The sequence below is a fragment of the Ixodes scapularis genome, unplaced genomic scaffold (genome assembly GCF_016920785.2).
Source record: "Ixodes scapularis isolate PalLabHiFi unplaced genomic scaffold, ASM1692078v2 PGA_scaffold1__304_contigs__length_218370807, whole genome shotgun sequence".
Taxonomy (NCBI): Eukaryota; Metazoa; Arthropoda; class Arachnida; order Ixodida; family Ixodidae; genus Ixodes; species Ixodes scapularis.
This window is the reverse complement of record NW_024609846.1, coordinates 158,077,050-158,090,050: the sequence shown is the minus strand read 5'-3', so window position 1 is coordinate 158,090,050 and position 13,001 is coordinate 158,077,050. Positions and strand designations below refer to the sequence as shown.

At 49.3% G+C, this 13,001-nt stretch overlaps 2 protein-coding genes across 2 annotated transcripts; one reads left to right on the top strand and one right to left on the bottom strand.

Moving 5' to 3' along the window:
* Window positions 1-3,423: 3,423 nt before the first annotated feature.
* On the bottom strand, window positions 3,424-4,017 carry LOC120840786 (uncharacterized protein K02A2.6-like). The gene has a single exon (XM_040211498.2). The coding sequence runs from the start codon at window positions 4,015-4,017 to the stop codon at window positions 3,424-3,426; it is 594 nt and encodes a 197-aa protein (XP_040067432.2).
* A 2,240-nt stretch (window positions 4,018-6,257) lies between these two features.
* On the top strand, window positions 6,258-8,555 carry LOC8027378 (neprilysin-2-like). The gene has a single exon (XM_029969221.3). The coding sequence runs from the start codon at window positions 6,258-6,260 to the stop codon at window positions 8,553-8,555; it is 2,298 nt and encodes a 765-aa protein (XP_029825081.2).
* Window positions 8,556-13,001: the final 4,446 nt, after the last annotated feature.

Sequence of the window (13,001 nt, the reverse complement as noted above, 5' to 3'; positions counted from 1 at the left end):
TAGTTCCACCTGATCGCTTTCCACACTTTGAGGTGCAATTGAAAGCATGAGCAGAGCCTGTTGCTTGCCCCCACTTAGTCGTGTCTAGTTCACTCTACCAGTATGGCGGAAACGTTGCGCGGCGCCAGCACCGCTCAAAATAGCATCGCACAGGAGCCTTTCTAGCAAACGTGTAGAGTTGCGCAAAAAGCCTGAAGCTGATTAACATTAAAATGGTATTCCCCAATGACCTTTTTTCATTGGCGTTGTTAAAAAAAGAAAGATGGTGAAGAACATTGAATTTCGTTTGTTTAGAGTTCATTCAATTTGTTGACATGCTTGGGATTTTCTGTATCCGCTTGTACGGCAGATAGCCGCGTGTCCGCACATGTCTATGCTGAAGGTCGGTTATGGCAGCTCTCATGCTGAGCATGGGAGCTGCTAGTGACACCAAATAAGCTACGCTTCAGAGTAACGATACTTGCCCATGTTGTGGCTTTATATGATGGTTGCCAGCTATCTGAAGTTTTATTTGAAATCACAGGAAACATTTTTCTTCCCTCCACAAATGCTTAAACAGTTCGCGACAGAGCAAAGGAATATTACATGAGCCTCCTAACACCAAGGAAGTCGCACTTTTGAATAATGACGTTCGGTTGTTGCGTCTGCTCTCTGCACAAGCACCGAAACGGCGGCGCCCACAACAATGTCGGAGAACAGAGTTCCGATACCCTAAGCGCAGCTCATTTAGTGACTCTATAAGAGCTGCCATAACCGACCTCCAGCTTTACAGCGAAGTTGGTTGTGGCTATGGTTCCGTGGATTTTTCCTGTCCGTCAACAAAAACTCAGGTCCCGAATTTGATGCAAAATCGCTTCATTCTATGCAAAAAAGTTATAGGTCTCATCACTTGGATATGCATTTTCAGTGGATTAGTTATCAAGAGGCACCATTTTCAAGATCAGTAGACTCTCACGTAAATAATAAAGGTTTCTCAAATATTTGCCGCTGTGCGAGCCGCGTTGGCCATGCCTAAGCTCGCACCGCACTTTCCTTTTTCGTCGTTCCAAGCGTTTATGTGCCTAGTTCCTTTCCCTTCCGCTCTCCCGGGGTGGCGGTCCGTCGCGCGTGTCCACTTTCCGAAGGGTGGCGGTCCCGTCGCGCGTGTCTAGTTTCCTTCGGCTCCTCGGAGCGGCGATGTTCGTACCTCCGTTAAAAGTTTTGTTTCACATCTGTGTCGTGTGCTAAACAGCTTCGCTGATCATCCACCTTCACAAAATGGAAGGGTTTATGATTTTTGTTTCCCCTTATTCCGTTTTCTTCCCTTCATAACTACCATAGCAGACTAGGTTATTGTCATTTCAGACTATTTCCTTCTTCTCCCCAGTCTTGTCCTTTGTGGAGACCCGTCAACGCCCGTTTCAGTGGCTCGGTATCTCGGTAAGACAGGAGAAGGTCAGCAATGGCGGCTACAATCTGGAGCGTGTGTAAAGCGTCTATACATTCAGCACTGCGGCGCCCTTTTATCAGTAGTAGTAAAAATAAGATTTGTTGGGTCAGTTGGTTTCACATAGATGGGGAGATTTTGACCGGAATAGCGATGATCGTAGCTTGAATTAATTAAATGGTCGATCAGCTATCGTCATTCGACTCACTCAAGGTATTTTCCATGAAGTTTCCGAGGCTGTTGGATGACTCAGCAGATCCAACGTCGGTGCATGTTGGCAACAGTGCGTTCGGGTGGCTCATATTTTGTGGACTCAGAAGGACGGAAACGGGCCTTACTCGAGCTCTGGGCACTAAGAGAAGCGGCTTCGAAAATTGCAGCTAAAACGTAGGCCGATAATACGAATTATTATAGTATTTTAGAGACGATAAAGAACACAGCTATTCGGAAACTGTCGTCGTCGCTGCTTGCATGAGCAGCAATAATGTTTCTACCTTTTCCTGCAGGGTGCTTCAGCATTTTCACCTTAAAGTTAAACGTTTGGCGTGTTGATTTTGAGGGAATGTCGGTACCTTGTTATTTATATAGCTGGAGTTGACCCAGGTCTGCCTATTAATAATAACTTTTGCAGCCCTTGTATCTCTGCTTCAAGATCGCCCTCCGGTAGGTATCACTGTCTCTAATCAATAGGGTCCTCCTTCTCGATTAGGAAAAAAGCTGCTGCTGCTTTTCAATATTTTTATGCCCAATCCCTCACCAGACAATAGAGAGTAGATTCAGAGCACCGCGGCAGCGTATCGCCTTCTCTGAGAACAGGGATACTCTCCTTTAGCATTGGGACTTCACTTCAACGGAGGAGGTTTTACACGCAAGTTCGCATAACCATCAGCGTAAGCAGGCTGCAGTGAACCACCCTCCGCCGTTCACCACCACCGTTCGGACGCATCTTCAATGGTATTTGCACAACTTCGGTGCCAAGTAAACAAAGCTGATGGTGATTAGTGTAGAGTTGCAGTCGCGGTGCATAAGCGGTGTGCTACTACTGCGTGTAGAATGAACCAGGGGCAGCCATTTCCATTCCCTGGATTTATTCTTCCTCTTTCTCCTTTTCCCCGCTGCTATATGTGTTGCACGCGCAGACATAAAATCCACATCACTACATCACTTCCCCCCAAGAAGCAGACAAATGACCAGTACGAAAGGCCCATTAAGAGCAGACGTAGTCCTTGAGTCGTGCAGGAGGGCACCTGGTACGGATCGGTCGCGATGTTCCTGGTGGATCAGGGGCAGGGGCTTCAACAGATCGGTCTCTTTCGTCCTCCCCCCGAACGAGGCGTTGCTCGGTTTCTCGATCAGTCGGGTCTGGAAGCGTTCCCCTGCAGCCATCTTGAGAGAGGTGGACATTGAACCACGCGTTGTCCGAGTCACAGTCACCTTCGGATCCTTTGCTCGTGGTGGGGGGCATGGGTTTAAAAAAAACTAGCGTTTCTCGTTATTATGCCGTGATCCGGCCGTGCCGTAATTTGCGTCCCCTTGACATCGATGACCTGGTATGGCTTGGGATCATAGGCAGGGGTCAGCTTGTTTCCTTGGTTTTGTTTGGAGAGAACTTGGTCTCCCACAGTGAGGTTGTGAGGCCGGGCGTGCCTACGTTTGTCAGCGTATATCTTGTGTTTTGTGCGATTTTGGAGAACTGTGTCTTGCCACTTCTGAGGTGGGTTGTCATTGGAGCAGCTTGAGAGAAGATATCCCATGGACCTGCCGAAAAGCACATCAAAGGGTGGGGTTCCAGTTGCTGAATGGGGTGTTGCCCTGTAGGCCATCAAGAATTCGACCAGCTTGGAGGTCCAGCTATTGTTTTCCAGTGTTGTCGCTTGTATGAACCGTTTCAATGTTCGCATGAATCTCTTCACTTCCCCATTCGCTTGCGGCCAGTGCGGTGTAATACGCTGATGGTGGAATCCTAGCGTGTGGGCGAATTGCTTGAAGTCGTGGCTCTAGAATGGGGGTCCGTTGTCCGTTTTGATCACCTTTGGAATTCCGAAGATGCTGAAGATCTTGGTGATGCTATTGATGACGGATTGGCTGGTGAGCGATGACAATATCTTTACGACAGGATAGCGGGACGTGTCATCCATAAGGACCATCAGGTATTTGCCGTTTGAAAATGGACCGGCGAAGTCAAGTGAGAGGGCTTCCCAAGGCCGACTGGCCTTTTCTGGAATGGCGATGGGGTCGGCATGTTGGTACTGAATGGTCGCTTGGTACGGCATACAGGTTTTCAGGGCTGTTTGCACTTTAGTATCGAGATGAGGAAACCAGACCTTCTGCTTCATGAGCTTGGTTGTCTTGGTCGTCCCTTGGTGCCCCACATTTGTAAGAGATATGGCTCGTTGCTGGAGAGCGGCGGGTAGAACGAGACGAGTACCTTTCAGCAGCAGGCCATTGTCTGCCACAGAGAGCTCGTGTTGTATTGACACAAAGTCCTTGAGAGCTGGATTGCGCCTTTTGGCAGGGCTCTTGAGGGCAGCGATCACTTCCTGTAGATGTTGGTCACTAGCCGTGGCCTCAACTACTTCTGCGCTAGTCATAGCTTTTGGAAGATGGCATTGAGCAATAAGGTTGACATACGCATCAGTGGCATGAGCCAGGTTGGCATCAGCGGGAAGGTTTGGCAAGGGATGGCGAGACAAGTAGTCCGAAGGGTTGCTGCTTCCACGCGTATGTTCCACTCTGAAGTTATATTGCTGAATTCTCAGAGCGAGACGCTCAAGGCGTGCCGAGGGAGAGGCTCTTGGATTGGTAAGGATTGACACGAGTGGTTTGTGGTCTGTGTGGAGAAGAAATGTGTTGCCATATAGGTACAGGTGAAAATGCTGAACTCCCCATACCACAGCAAGTAGTTCACGTTCAATTCGGGAGTATCGTGATTCCGTGGGGGTCAAAGCACGGCTAGCGTACGCGACAGTTTCATTGATATTGTCTGTCTTCTGTGCTAATATGGCACCGAGTCCAACAGGGGATGCGTCAACTGTAAGAATGATCTCCTTTGTGCCATCGAAAAATGCGAGATTATGTACTTCAGAGAGTTTTCCCTTCAAGTTGTCCAGGGAAGCCTGCTCTGTTGGTCCCCAGACCCACTTGGCAGTTTTCTTGGTGAGGAGCCGAAGGGGGTGTGTAAGGTCCGCGAGATCAGGAAGGAAGCGTCCGCTGTAGTTTACAGTGCCAAGCAGACTTCGAACCTCATGCGCGTTAGTAGGAGCTTCCATTTCCCTAAGTGCTGCAATCTTTTGGGGATCCGCAGTAATGCCAGAAGCGGAGAAGATGTCCAAAGAAGCACAGGCTCGTATGTGCGAAGAGGCATTTCTTTGGGTTAACTGTGAGGCCCCATTCTTTCAACCTTACAAGTGTGGCCTCTACGGCCTGGTCGTGTTCTTGTTTTGTTTTACCAAACACTAGTATGTCTAGTATGTCGTCACTGCAGGTTGAGGACGTGAGGTATCCCATTAAGGACTTGGCGAATAGTTTCCTGAAAGACTTCGGCGGCCGCGTTAATGCCAAACATTAGGCGCTTGTATCGGTAGAGCTTGGTGTGTGTCGCGAATGTCGTTATTATTCTTGATTCTTCGTCAAGTTTTAGTTGATGGTATCCATCCTTTAGGTCAAGTTTTGTAAATAACGTTGACCCATTCAGTGCGATGACCATGTCGTCGAAGGTAGGGCAGACATGCCTCTCACGAAGGATGGCTCTGTTTGCGCATCTCATGTCGATGCATAATCGAACCTCGTCTGGGTTTTGCGGTTTTGGCACGATTACAACTGGAGAAACCCACGGGGTGGGTCCTGTTGCTTCTTCAATGATGTCCAAAGATAGAAGCTGGCTGATTTTTTCTTCCACTTTGCTTATGCACCGCGACTGCAACTCTACAATTAGGTAACGCAGATTATGAATACGTCCCCTCTATCGCCTTTTATGCCCTGCGGAGGAGATCGAACAGTCACGCCTCTATCGGCACGCTTGAACTGTTGGGACAACAAACCGCATTTTCGTTTTTGTTTTTGGTCCGAGAAATCGAAGACGACGATTCTAAAGCCGCTCCTCGTGCAACTAAAGCCACGGTCAGAGCGAAGATCTCGTGCCCAGACCGTGCTAGGCGAAGTTAAATTTCTTTGTTATGCTGTGTTGGTAAACATCGGGCTGTGGGGACAACAAGCTCGATAAACCGCCCCCTATAGTTCGATCTTCTGCCCAATACGGGCAAGAGATCGTACGTACACGTACAGCTAGCGCACAGTACGTGCGGACAACATTCTGCGGCTATGCAGTCAAAGCTGTGGGCGAACCTGCGCTTGAGCACCTTGAGCACCCATCAAAGCAGTGCACGCGCGCTCTTTACTACTTCTGAAATAGCTGCCCGAGCGTATAGTACGGTAACTGTGGTGCTGTGTAAAGCAGTTAAAGCTGAGTTAACCGCGGTTAAGAAGGCCCATGTAACAAGGGTATTAGAAGAAACCGAGACTTAATTTATGGGTATTATTATTAATTTTGACTTTATTAAAAAGTTTCTTAGTCCACTGGGGACAATCTTTTAAGGTAACTAAATCAAAGCCCGTGCGCTTATCAAAGCAGTATGCTATAATATTCCCTCACCTTCTGAGATGTCACATTACGTTGTCCCCGAGCTAGACCTGAGCTGCTCCGATCACAAAACATTAAAGCCCCAAGACATGCTTATTTCCTCTTTTTTTTTTTTGTCCACCTATCGGTCACCACTAGCATCGCCCCGTGCACGCGTTCGCGTGTCCGCACGCGCTCAGTTCCAGAACAGCGATGGCCGAGAGGAATGATCAAGGCAGACTGACGCCAAGTCCTCCCCCGATCCAGAGTAACGTACAGCCGAACAGCTCTCGCTGGGTGTTACTCTGGTGCCTCGCCATCACCGCGACGGGGCTCTTGCTCTCGTCCGTCGTCATTACCGCCTTCGTGACCACCACGCTGCTCAACCCCCGTAGAGTGTGGAGCGTGATCGAGACCGTGGCACCCCTCTTGCAGAACCCGAACCCGAGCGGCGGCTCGGAGCTTCCCAAGCGCCTCCTGAATGTCGTGGGGGCGCCGAAAGCCAGCAAACCCTGCGACTCGATGGCCTGCATTGAACAAGCTAAACTGCTGCTGCGTCAAATCAATGTGTCCAGAGACCCTTGCGAGGACTTCTACTCCTACGTCTGCGATGACTGGGCATTAAGGCACCCACTACCACCTGGCGCGGAGCAAGTCTCAGTGGACACTCTCTTGCTGGATGGCTACACCGAGCTGCTTGCGGCAGGTATCAGGAATTTTTCAAGCCAGTTTCCCGAGCTTCAGTTTCTCCTTGACCGCTGTCTGCACCCAGAGTCCACGCTCTTCGACCGCTTGTCGGCCATGTTCCTGGACGCCACAAACATCCATTTCTGGATGGCTAAGTCGCCCACAAGGCGGGTGTTGCCCGCCGAAGTCGCCCGCAAGCTCGGTCTGGCCTTTCGCGAACTGGGCATCGACGCCATCCTGAAGTTTTTTGTCGTCAAGGATCCCACGAACGAGACCAAACGGTTCATTGGACTGGGAGAACCATCGCCTGTTCTGTTACGTGGGCCGCTGGACGAGAATGAGTACGAAATGGTCCGCTTGGGCTTTGCCCCTGTACTCAACTTCTTTCAGAATTTAGTGGACACAGATATTCTCCGATTTGAAGCCCGGCTTTCGCGACTGCTCGTACGACCGCAGCAAGATTCGGAGTCTCTGGTCAACTGTACGACTATCAAGGTACGGGATCTGCCTGCTGTAGAGCGCATCGACTGGCCCAGCTTCTTTCAGAGTGTGTTCGGCAAGGGGTTGCGACCTATCACGTCCAGAACGTACCTGAAGTTGGCTTCGCCTGAATATCTGTTGCGACTAACGCGGGACGACTTGCTTCGGAACACCAAGGACCTCATGGGCTACCTAATGTTTAAGTTAACCATGGCCCTGTCACCACTCATGAAGGACGGGGCGGTGCGTAATGACTTGGCATCTGTCAGCTACGCCCGACATCCGGAGTTTGCGCAGGCACTTCCACAGGCCCACTACTGTCTTCGCCTGTTAGACAGGTTCGAACCCAACTTGCCGCTTTACGTATCTCGTCATTTCTCGAGAGCACTGTTGGGCGGTGAAGCTCAAGTGGTTGATCTGGTATCCACAATCAAGCTCGTCTTCCTAGAGCACGTGCAAGAACAGCTAGGCAGACCCAGCAGCGAGCTCAAGGCTTTACTTCGAGAGCGGCTTGCCACCGTTTCGTGGGAACCCCTTGTACCGCGTGCTATGGAAGACGACAGCTTACGATCCAAGTACACGGAAGGCATCTACCTAACCAACTCCAAGACGTCCACGGCTCAGTTCTTTTACACCTGGATCCGGAAGTCGTTCCAAAAGCGACTTCTGGCCCACATGAACTCCCGGATGATGCATCCGGGTTGGACGGGTGGGTTCCTGACCACCGACGCCAAGCTGGGACCCCCCTTCGAACGCATCGAGATCCCACTGCCGGTCTTCGATTTCTACCTCAACAAAGACCCCTCGCTTCGGCCCCTCCATGTGCCCCGGGCTGCACCCAGAATATACCGGAGTCTGTTCAGGGCAATTTACCACTGGATTTACAACTTTGAATTCCAGAAGGAACGCGGCTACAGCGTGACCCACAACTTGGATGACCTCCGCTCGTGTCTGGAACGCCAGTACGGTGCCATGGTGTGGGCTGACAAGCGAGTGCAGCTCAACGCGTCTAGTACGTCCTGGTCTGACCTGTGGGACTTTCTGGCCCTGAAGCCCGCGTACGAAGCGTTCCTCTTGCTTGCCAGCCGCGTGTCTGAAAACTACCGGCTCCGGCTGGTCGAACGCTGGAGCACGAGCCAGTTGTTCTTTGTGTACTACGCGGCAGGCTTCTGCGAGAACAGCAACCGGAGGTTCCTGCGTAAGATGGCTGCTCAAGGTCCGTCCAGCCCGGCCTGGTTTCGGGTTAACGGACCCCTCCGAAACATGCCAGAGTTTGTGCAGGCCTTCGGATGCAAATCCAACTTTTTTATGAACCAGGCACCCAAGTGCGCTTTGAAGACGTAACCAGTACTCCTTGGCTTTGGTAGGCGCAGTTGAGCCACCTTTTTCGACTGCGGCTGCCAAAGCACATCTAAAGTATATAGGCGGGTTTTTTTTTTGGTTTTTTTTGCAATTCTACTGATGCTGCACTTTATATGTATATATGTATATTTAAGTTGTTGGGAGCCGAAGGTGTTCGCATATATGTAAAAAGGTCAATGAGTTTCAAACATGGATAGTTTAATCGGACGGTCATTAACGTTGTGTAATACGTTTTGTTTTTTGTTAGAGTTGTCCCCCTTTAAGATGTCCCATAACAAACCTGATTTTTATTACTTCTTAAATGTTTTTGATAATTCGTATGTCAGCATGATACCTGACCCAACCTAGAAAACATGCTCAACAGTACTAGATTTTATATGTGGTGCTTACGAGCGACGCTTTCAGAGTGAAGCATTTTATATAGTATCTATACTCTGTTTCGCCATATGATGTACCACAGAAAAGGCTACAAGCGCGAGCTCTTTGCTCTAGGGCACATCTCGGCGGCAGACGCTCTCCTGCACTAAGGGAAGCTGCCAACGCTATGAGCTCGCGCTTCTAGCTTTCGCTGCGGTACAACATCAGGTGAAGCGGAGTATGGTAATGTGACTGGCGGCGGTGAAGTAGCTGACGTGCCCAGATATCGTGCCGTTGCGCTAGTGTCATTACTGTCTGCTGTGAACTATAGGACATAGTTGAAAGCATTTATCTTCATTTTGTGCGATTATTTAATGTGATAAATGTATACTATCGGAAATCTCCGAAGGCCATTTTTACGTTGTTTAAAATTGGCGTTTCTGTTTACGAAATAGCAACGCAAAAATATGTCTCATGTCACGACTCTAATACCGACAAACGCTTTCCGAATGTCGGGGGCGCGCGATGATGTGCAGTATAAATCGCGTGCTTTAGCGAATAAATTTGTTTAAATGCCGTATTCTCATTACGTTTCAAAGCAAAGCAAACAAACTTTCACGACCTATAGGTAGAGTGTACTAGAAGGGACGAGTGGGCCACCGGAGTGCTATTTAGGTACCTCCGCATGTGGAAAAAACCAACTAATCCAAGCCACTTCGCTCGTAGCGCCCGAGAGGGCGCTACGAGCGAAGTGGTTTGGATTATAGTCGGTTGCAAGCTAAGAAAAAACCGGAAATGCCTCTCAGAGGAAAATGTAATCCTACGCCGAGAAACGCCAGCCAATCGTTTTCTTGACGTCACGATTCTGTGGACTAATCGCGATCCTTTTGAAAAAAAAAAAGCTCAACATGGCTGCTGGCCTTAGCAACGCGACGTATAGTTTTTCGTGACAATTATTCTGCTTTTTTGTACCGTGTTTTACGTACCCGAGGTTACGCCACGAAATCTTAATGGTATCGGCTTGCGTTTGCAGCAGTTTCTGCGCGACAACGTGAGAATCCAGCGACGCTATCGCCAACGAAAATTTCGAAGCGGGCGCGAGGCTTAGCACTGCTGAGAGGTGAGAAGCTACGCCGGACGTCGTCTGCTTCCTTGGATTGTGCTTCTTGAAGAACCGCTTTGGTGTCGCCGGTAAGGCTGCACCAGGCTGTTTCGTCCAAGAAGAATCAGGGGAATCGCTTTCCGATGTCACCTCAGTGGGATCCATGACGGAAGACAAGGAGAGCGGGGCGCGGTGGTGGTGTCGATGACTTGGGAGGGTGCCGATTTGTCAAAACCCGAAAAGTATAATTATTCTTGTTTTCTATTCATCCAACAAAATAAAGGCTCACATTTCGTGCGCAAAGCCCACAAAACTAAGTAAATCACTAAATATTTATTATTTGCAGGAATTATAAGTGCTTCGCTTTCCCCAGCGGCTTTCTCTCAATCGAAGGCGCTGGAAGACGGTATGTTAGACAGTATCTTGGACAGAAAATGAATTGGGAAGACGGTACATTGAACATGACTTTCTTTCTTTACTAAACAGCTATTTCGTTGACAAAAACGTATTCTAATTTATTTAAATGTCCTGAATGAATTAAATAAATAATGTAGTAGTTTAAGACACGTTTCCTGGAGGAATAAAAAGCAACGTTGCTAGCGAACTACTTTCTCGACAGCGGAGGCACTTCAGATGGGCGCAATGCGCTTGTGGGTGGAGCTAAAAGATTGTTCTTAGCTTGCAACCGACTATAGCCGTTTTTAATGAAAAACGCGTTTCGTTCCAAACCCAAGCGCGACCGGCCCACTGGTCAAGGTCCTAGAAACAATAGAATGTCGGACTATATTTTTTATACACCCTAGACGTCAGTCATCACGTACATTAAGTCACCGCGACCTGACTTGTTGTCACAACGCCATGCGACATCAGGACAACGCCTTGATGTCAACGTCGTTATCGACGTTGACAACGTGCGTTACACGACATCAAGACTGCGTTCTCACGTCGTATTGCGTTGATAATGACGACGATGTCAACGTTGACGTTAATGACGACGACGATAACGTCACGGGACGTTAAGATGACGGCATCCTTGTCAATGCGACGTCGTAAGGACGCTTGGTGTCAGATCGTCGACGTTGTTGTCGACAAGACGCAACTCGACGTCACGAAGACGTGCCGACAATTTCAAGACGTCGACGTTGACGTCGTCGTTGACGACGTTACACGACGTCAAGAAGCTTCGTCGTGACTGCGCGTCGACGTTGATACTGGCGAAGGCGACTCCGTTACACGCCGTCAAGGCTTCGTTGTGACGTTGACGTTAACTATGACGTCAGTACGACGTTAACGTGCCGTCATAGCGATGTTTGACGTTGCGTGGGGCGTCCATGTCAACGTCGGCATCGACGACCACGTCCACGTCGTCCTCGACGCAGCGCGCGACGTCATGACAACGTTGCAACGACGACTTGATGTCGCCTAACGGCGTCGTCTTCAACACGACGCGATGTCACGACCGCGTCACAACGGCCACCTAATGTCGCGTAACGGCGTTGTCATCAACGCGATGTCACGACCGCGACGACAACGGCAATGGTGTTACAACGGCGACTTGATGTCGCGAAACGGCGTCGTCCTGGACGCGACGGGATGTCACGACGGCCTTACGACAGCGTCTTGGCGTCCCGTAACGTCATAGTCGACGTTGACGTCGTGGCGTCGTCGTAACGTCACGTCGTCTTGTCGTGGTGCTTTGACGTTACCTCTGACGTCAAAATCATAAAAAAATACAATATAGCTCCTAAGGGGCTATATTGTTCATATGGCCTTGACCTGTGTGGTTGCTCGATCGCACGCAGCGAGGGTGGCGCTGCAATCGAAGTGACTTGGCTTTACCTGATCGCTTTCCACATTTCGAAGTGCAACTGAAAGCATGAGCGGATGATCGTCGTAGAACAGCTGTACGAGCTGGGGTGTGCGACGTGTAAGTAACTCTAGTTTTGCACTAGACGAGCAGTATTAGAGCCTTTATATTTTTACGCCGGGAAGGTGTAGGCAAGCACCTTTATTGTGAAGCCGATCATCCAGGAACTAGGGAGCGCGATTCTACCACCACAGTACCCCCATCGCTGAAAGTTGGGAATATCATTGCTCTTGAATACATTTGGCAGCTGTGCATGCATGCATACACCACTTATATTATCAATTTATTTTAGAATGAGTTGACGTTCTTCCATCACTGTGCTGGCATGACATAGACACTTTTCATGCCAAACGACACCAGACGGCACTCCAGTCTCTGACCTCTAGCACGTTCTTCGTTTTTCAGACGAATTTCTCGACGACTGATCTGCATTATTGCCGCCTGGCTCATACACAGAATAAACAAAGCCCACCTAATCAACGCTGCTTGAAATGTCAATGAATCGTTTAACCATCCATTCTCCAGGTGAACGCCAAAAGAACGAAGAAGCGCGAGGTGTGTTCAAATGTCTTGAATATTCTTATAAACCAACTCGTCTCCTCCAAGATGTTATATTGTACAGTGGAAGTCCCTCGTTAAATCTGAAACTTAGTTTTCCGTGTAGAATTTATGTTTTCTAGCACTTGTGACATAAGCTAGCTCGGTAGGCTTTCAAAGACGGTGCGACCGGATGTCGCTTGGGACGCAGGCGGCGGTTCATGTCTGTAATCAGCAAAAGGATCGAAAGGGGTATTAAAGGTGCAGTGCAACGATTTCAATGTTGAAAGAATTGGCAGTTTCAATTTTTTATATTGTTTATGCAAGCCCAAGTCTCCGAAAACGCGCCACCTTTCTCCGCAAAACTGCTATTCTGCTGGGTAGTAGCAAAGCAAAAAAAGAATTATTTGCCGCTATGCAGCCGCCTGTGGCGGTTACGGGAACTAAAATGACAGCGTATCTAAGGAATATGCGGAAGTCAACAAAAAGTACCTTCCCCCCTCCGCTGCTACATTCGCCGTGAGCCCCGTGGCGAACCGTCCTTTGTGTCGATCGATCGCCGTGA

Excerpts from the sequence above, each read along its gene's own strand:
- LOC120840786 (XM_040211498.2), bottom strand. The coding sequence starts at position 4,017 with ATGACTAGCGCAGAAGTAGTTGAGGCCACGGCTAGTGACCAACATCTA.
- LOC8027378 (XM_029969221.3), top strand. The coding sequence starts at position 6,258 with ATGGCCGAGAGGAATGATCAAGGCAGACTGACGCCAAGTCCTCCCCCG.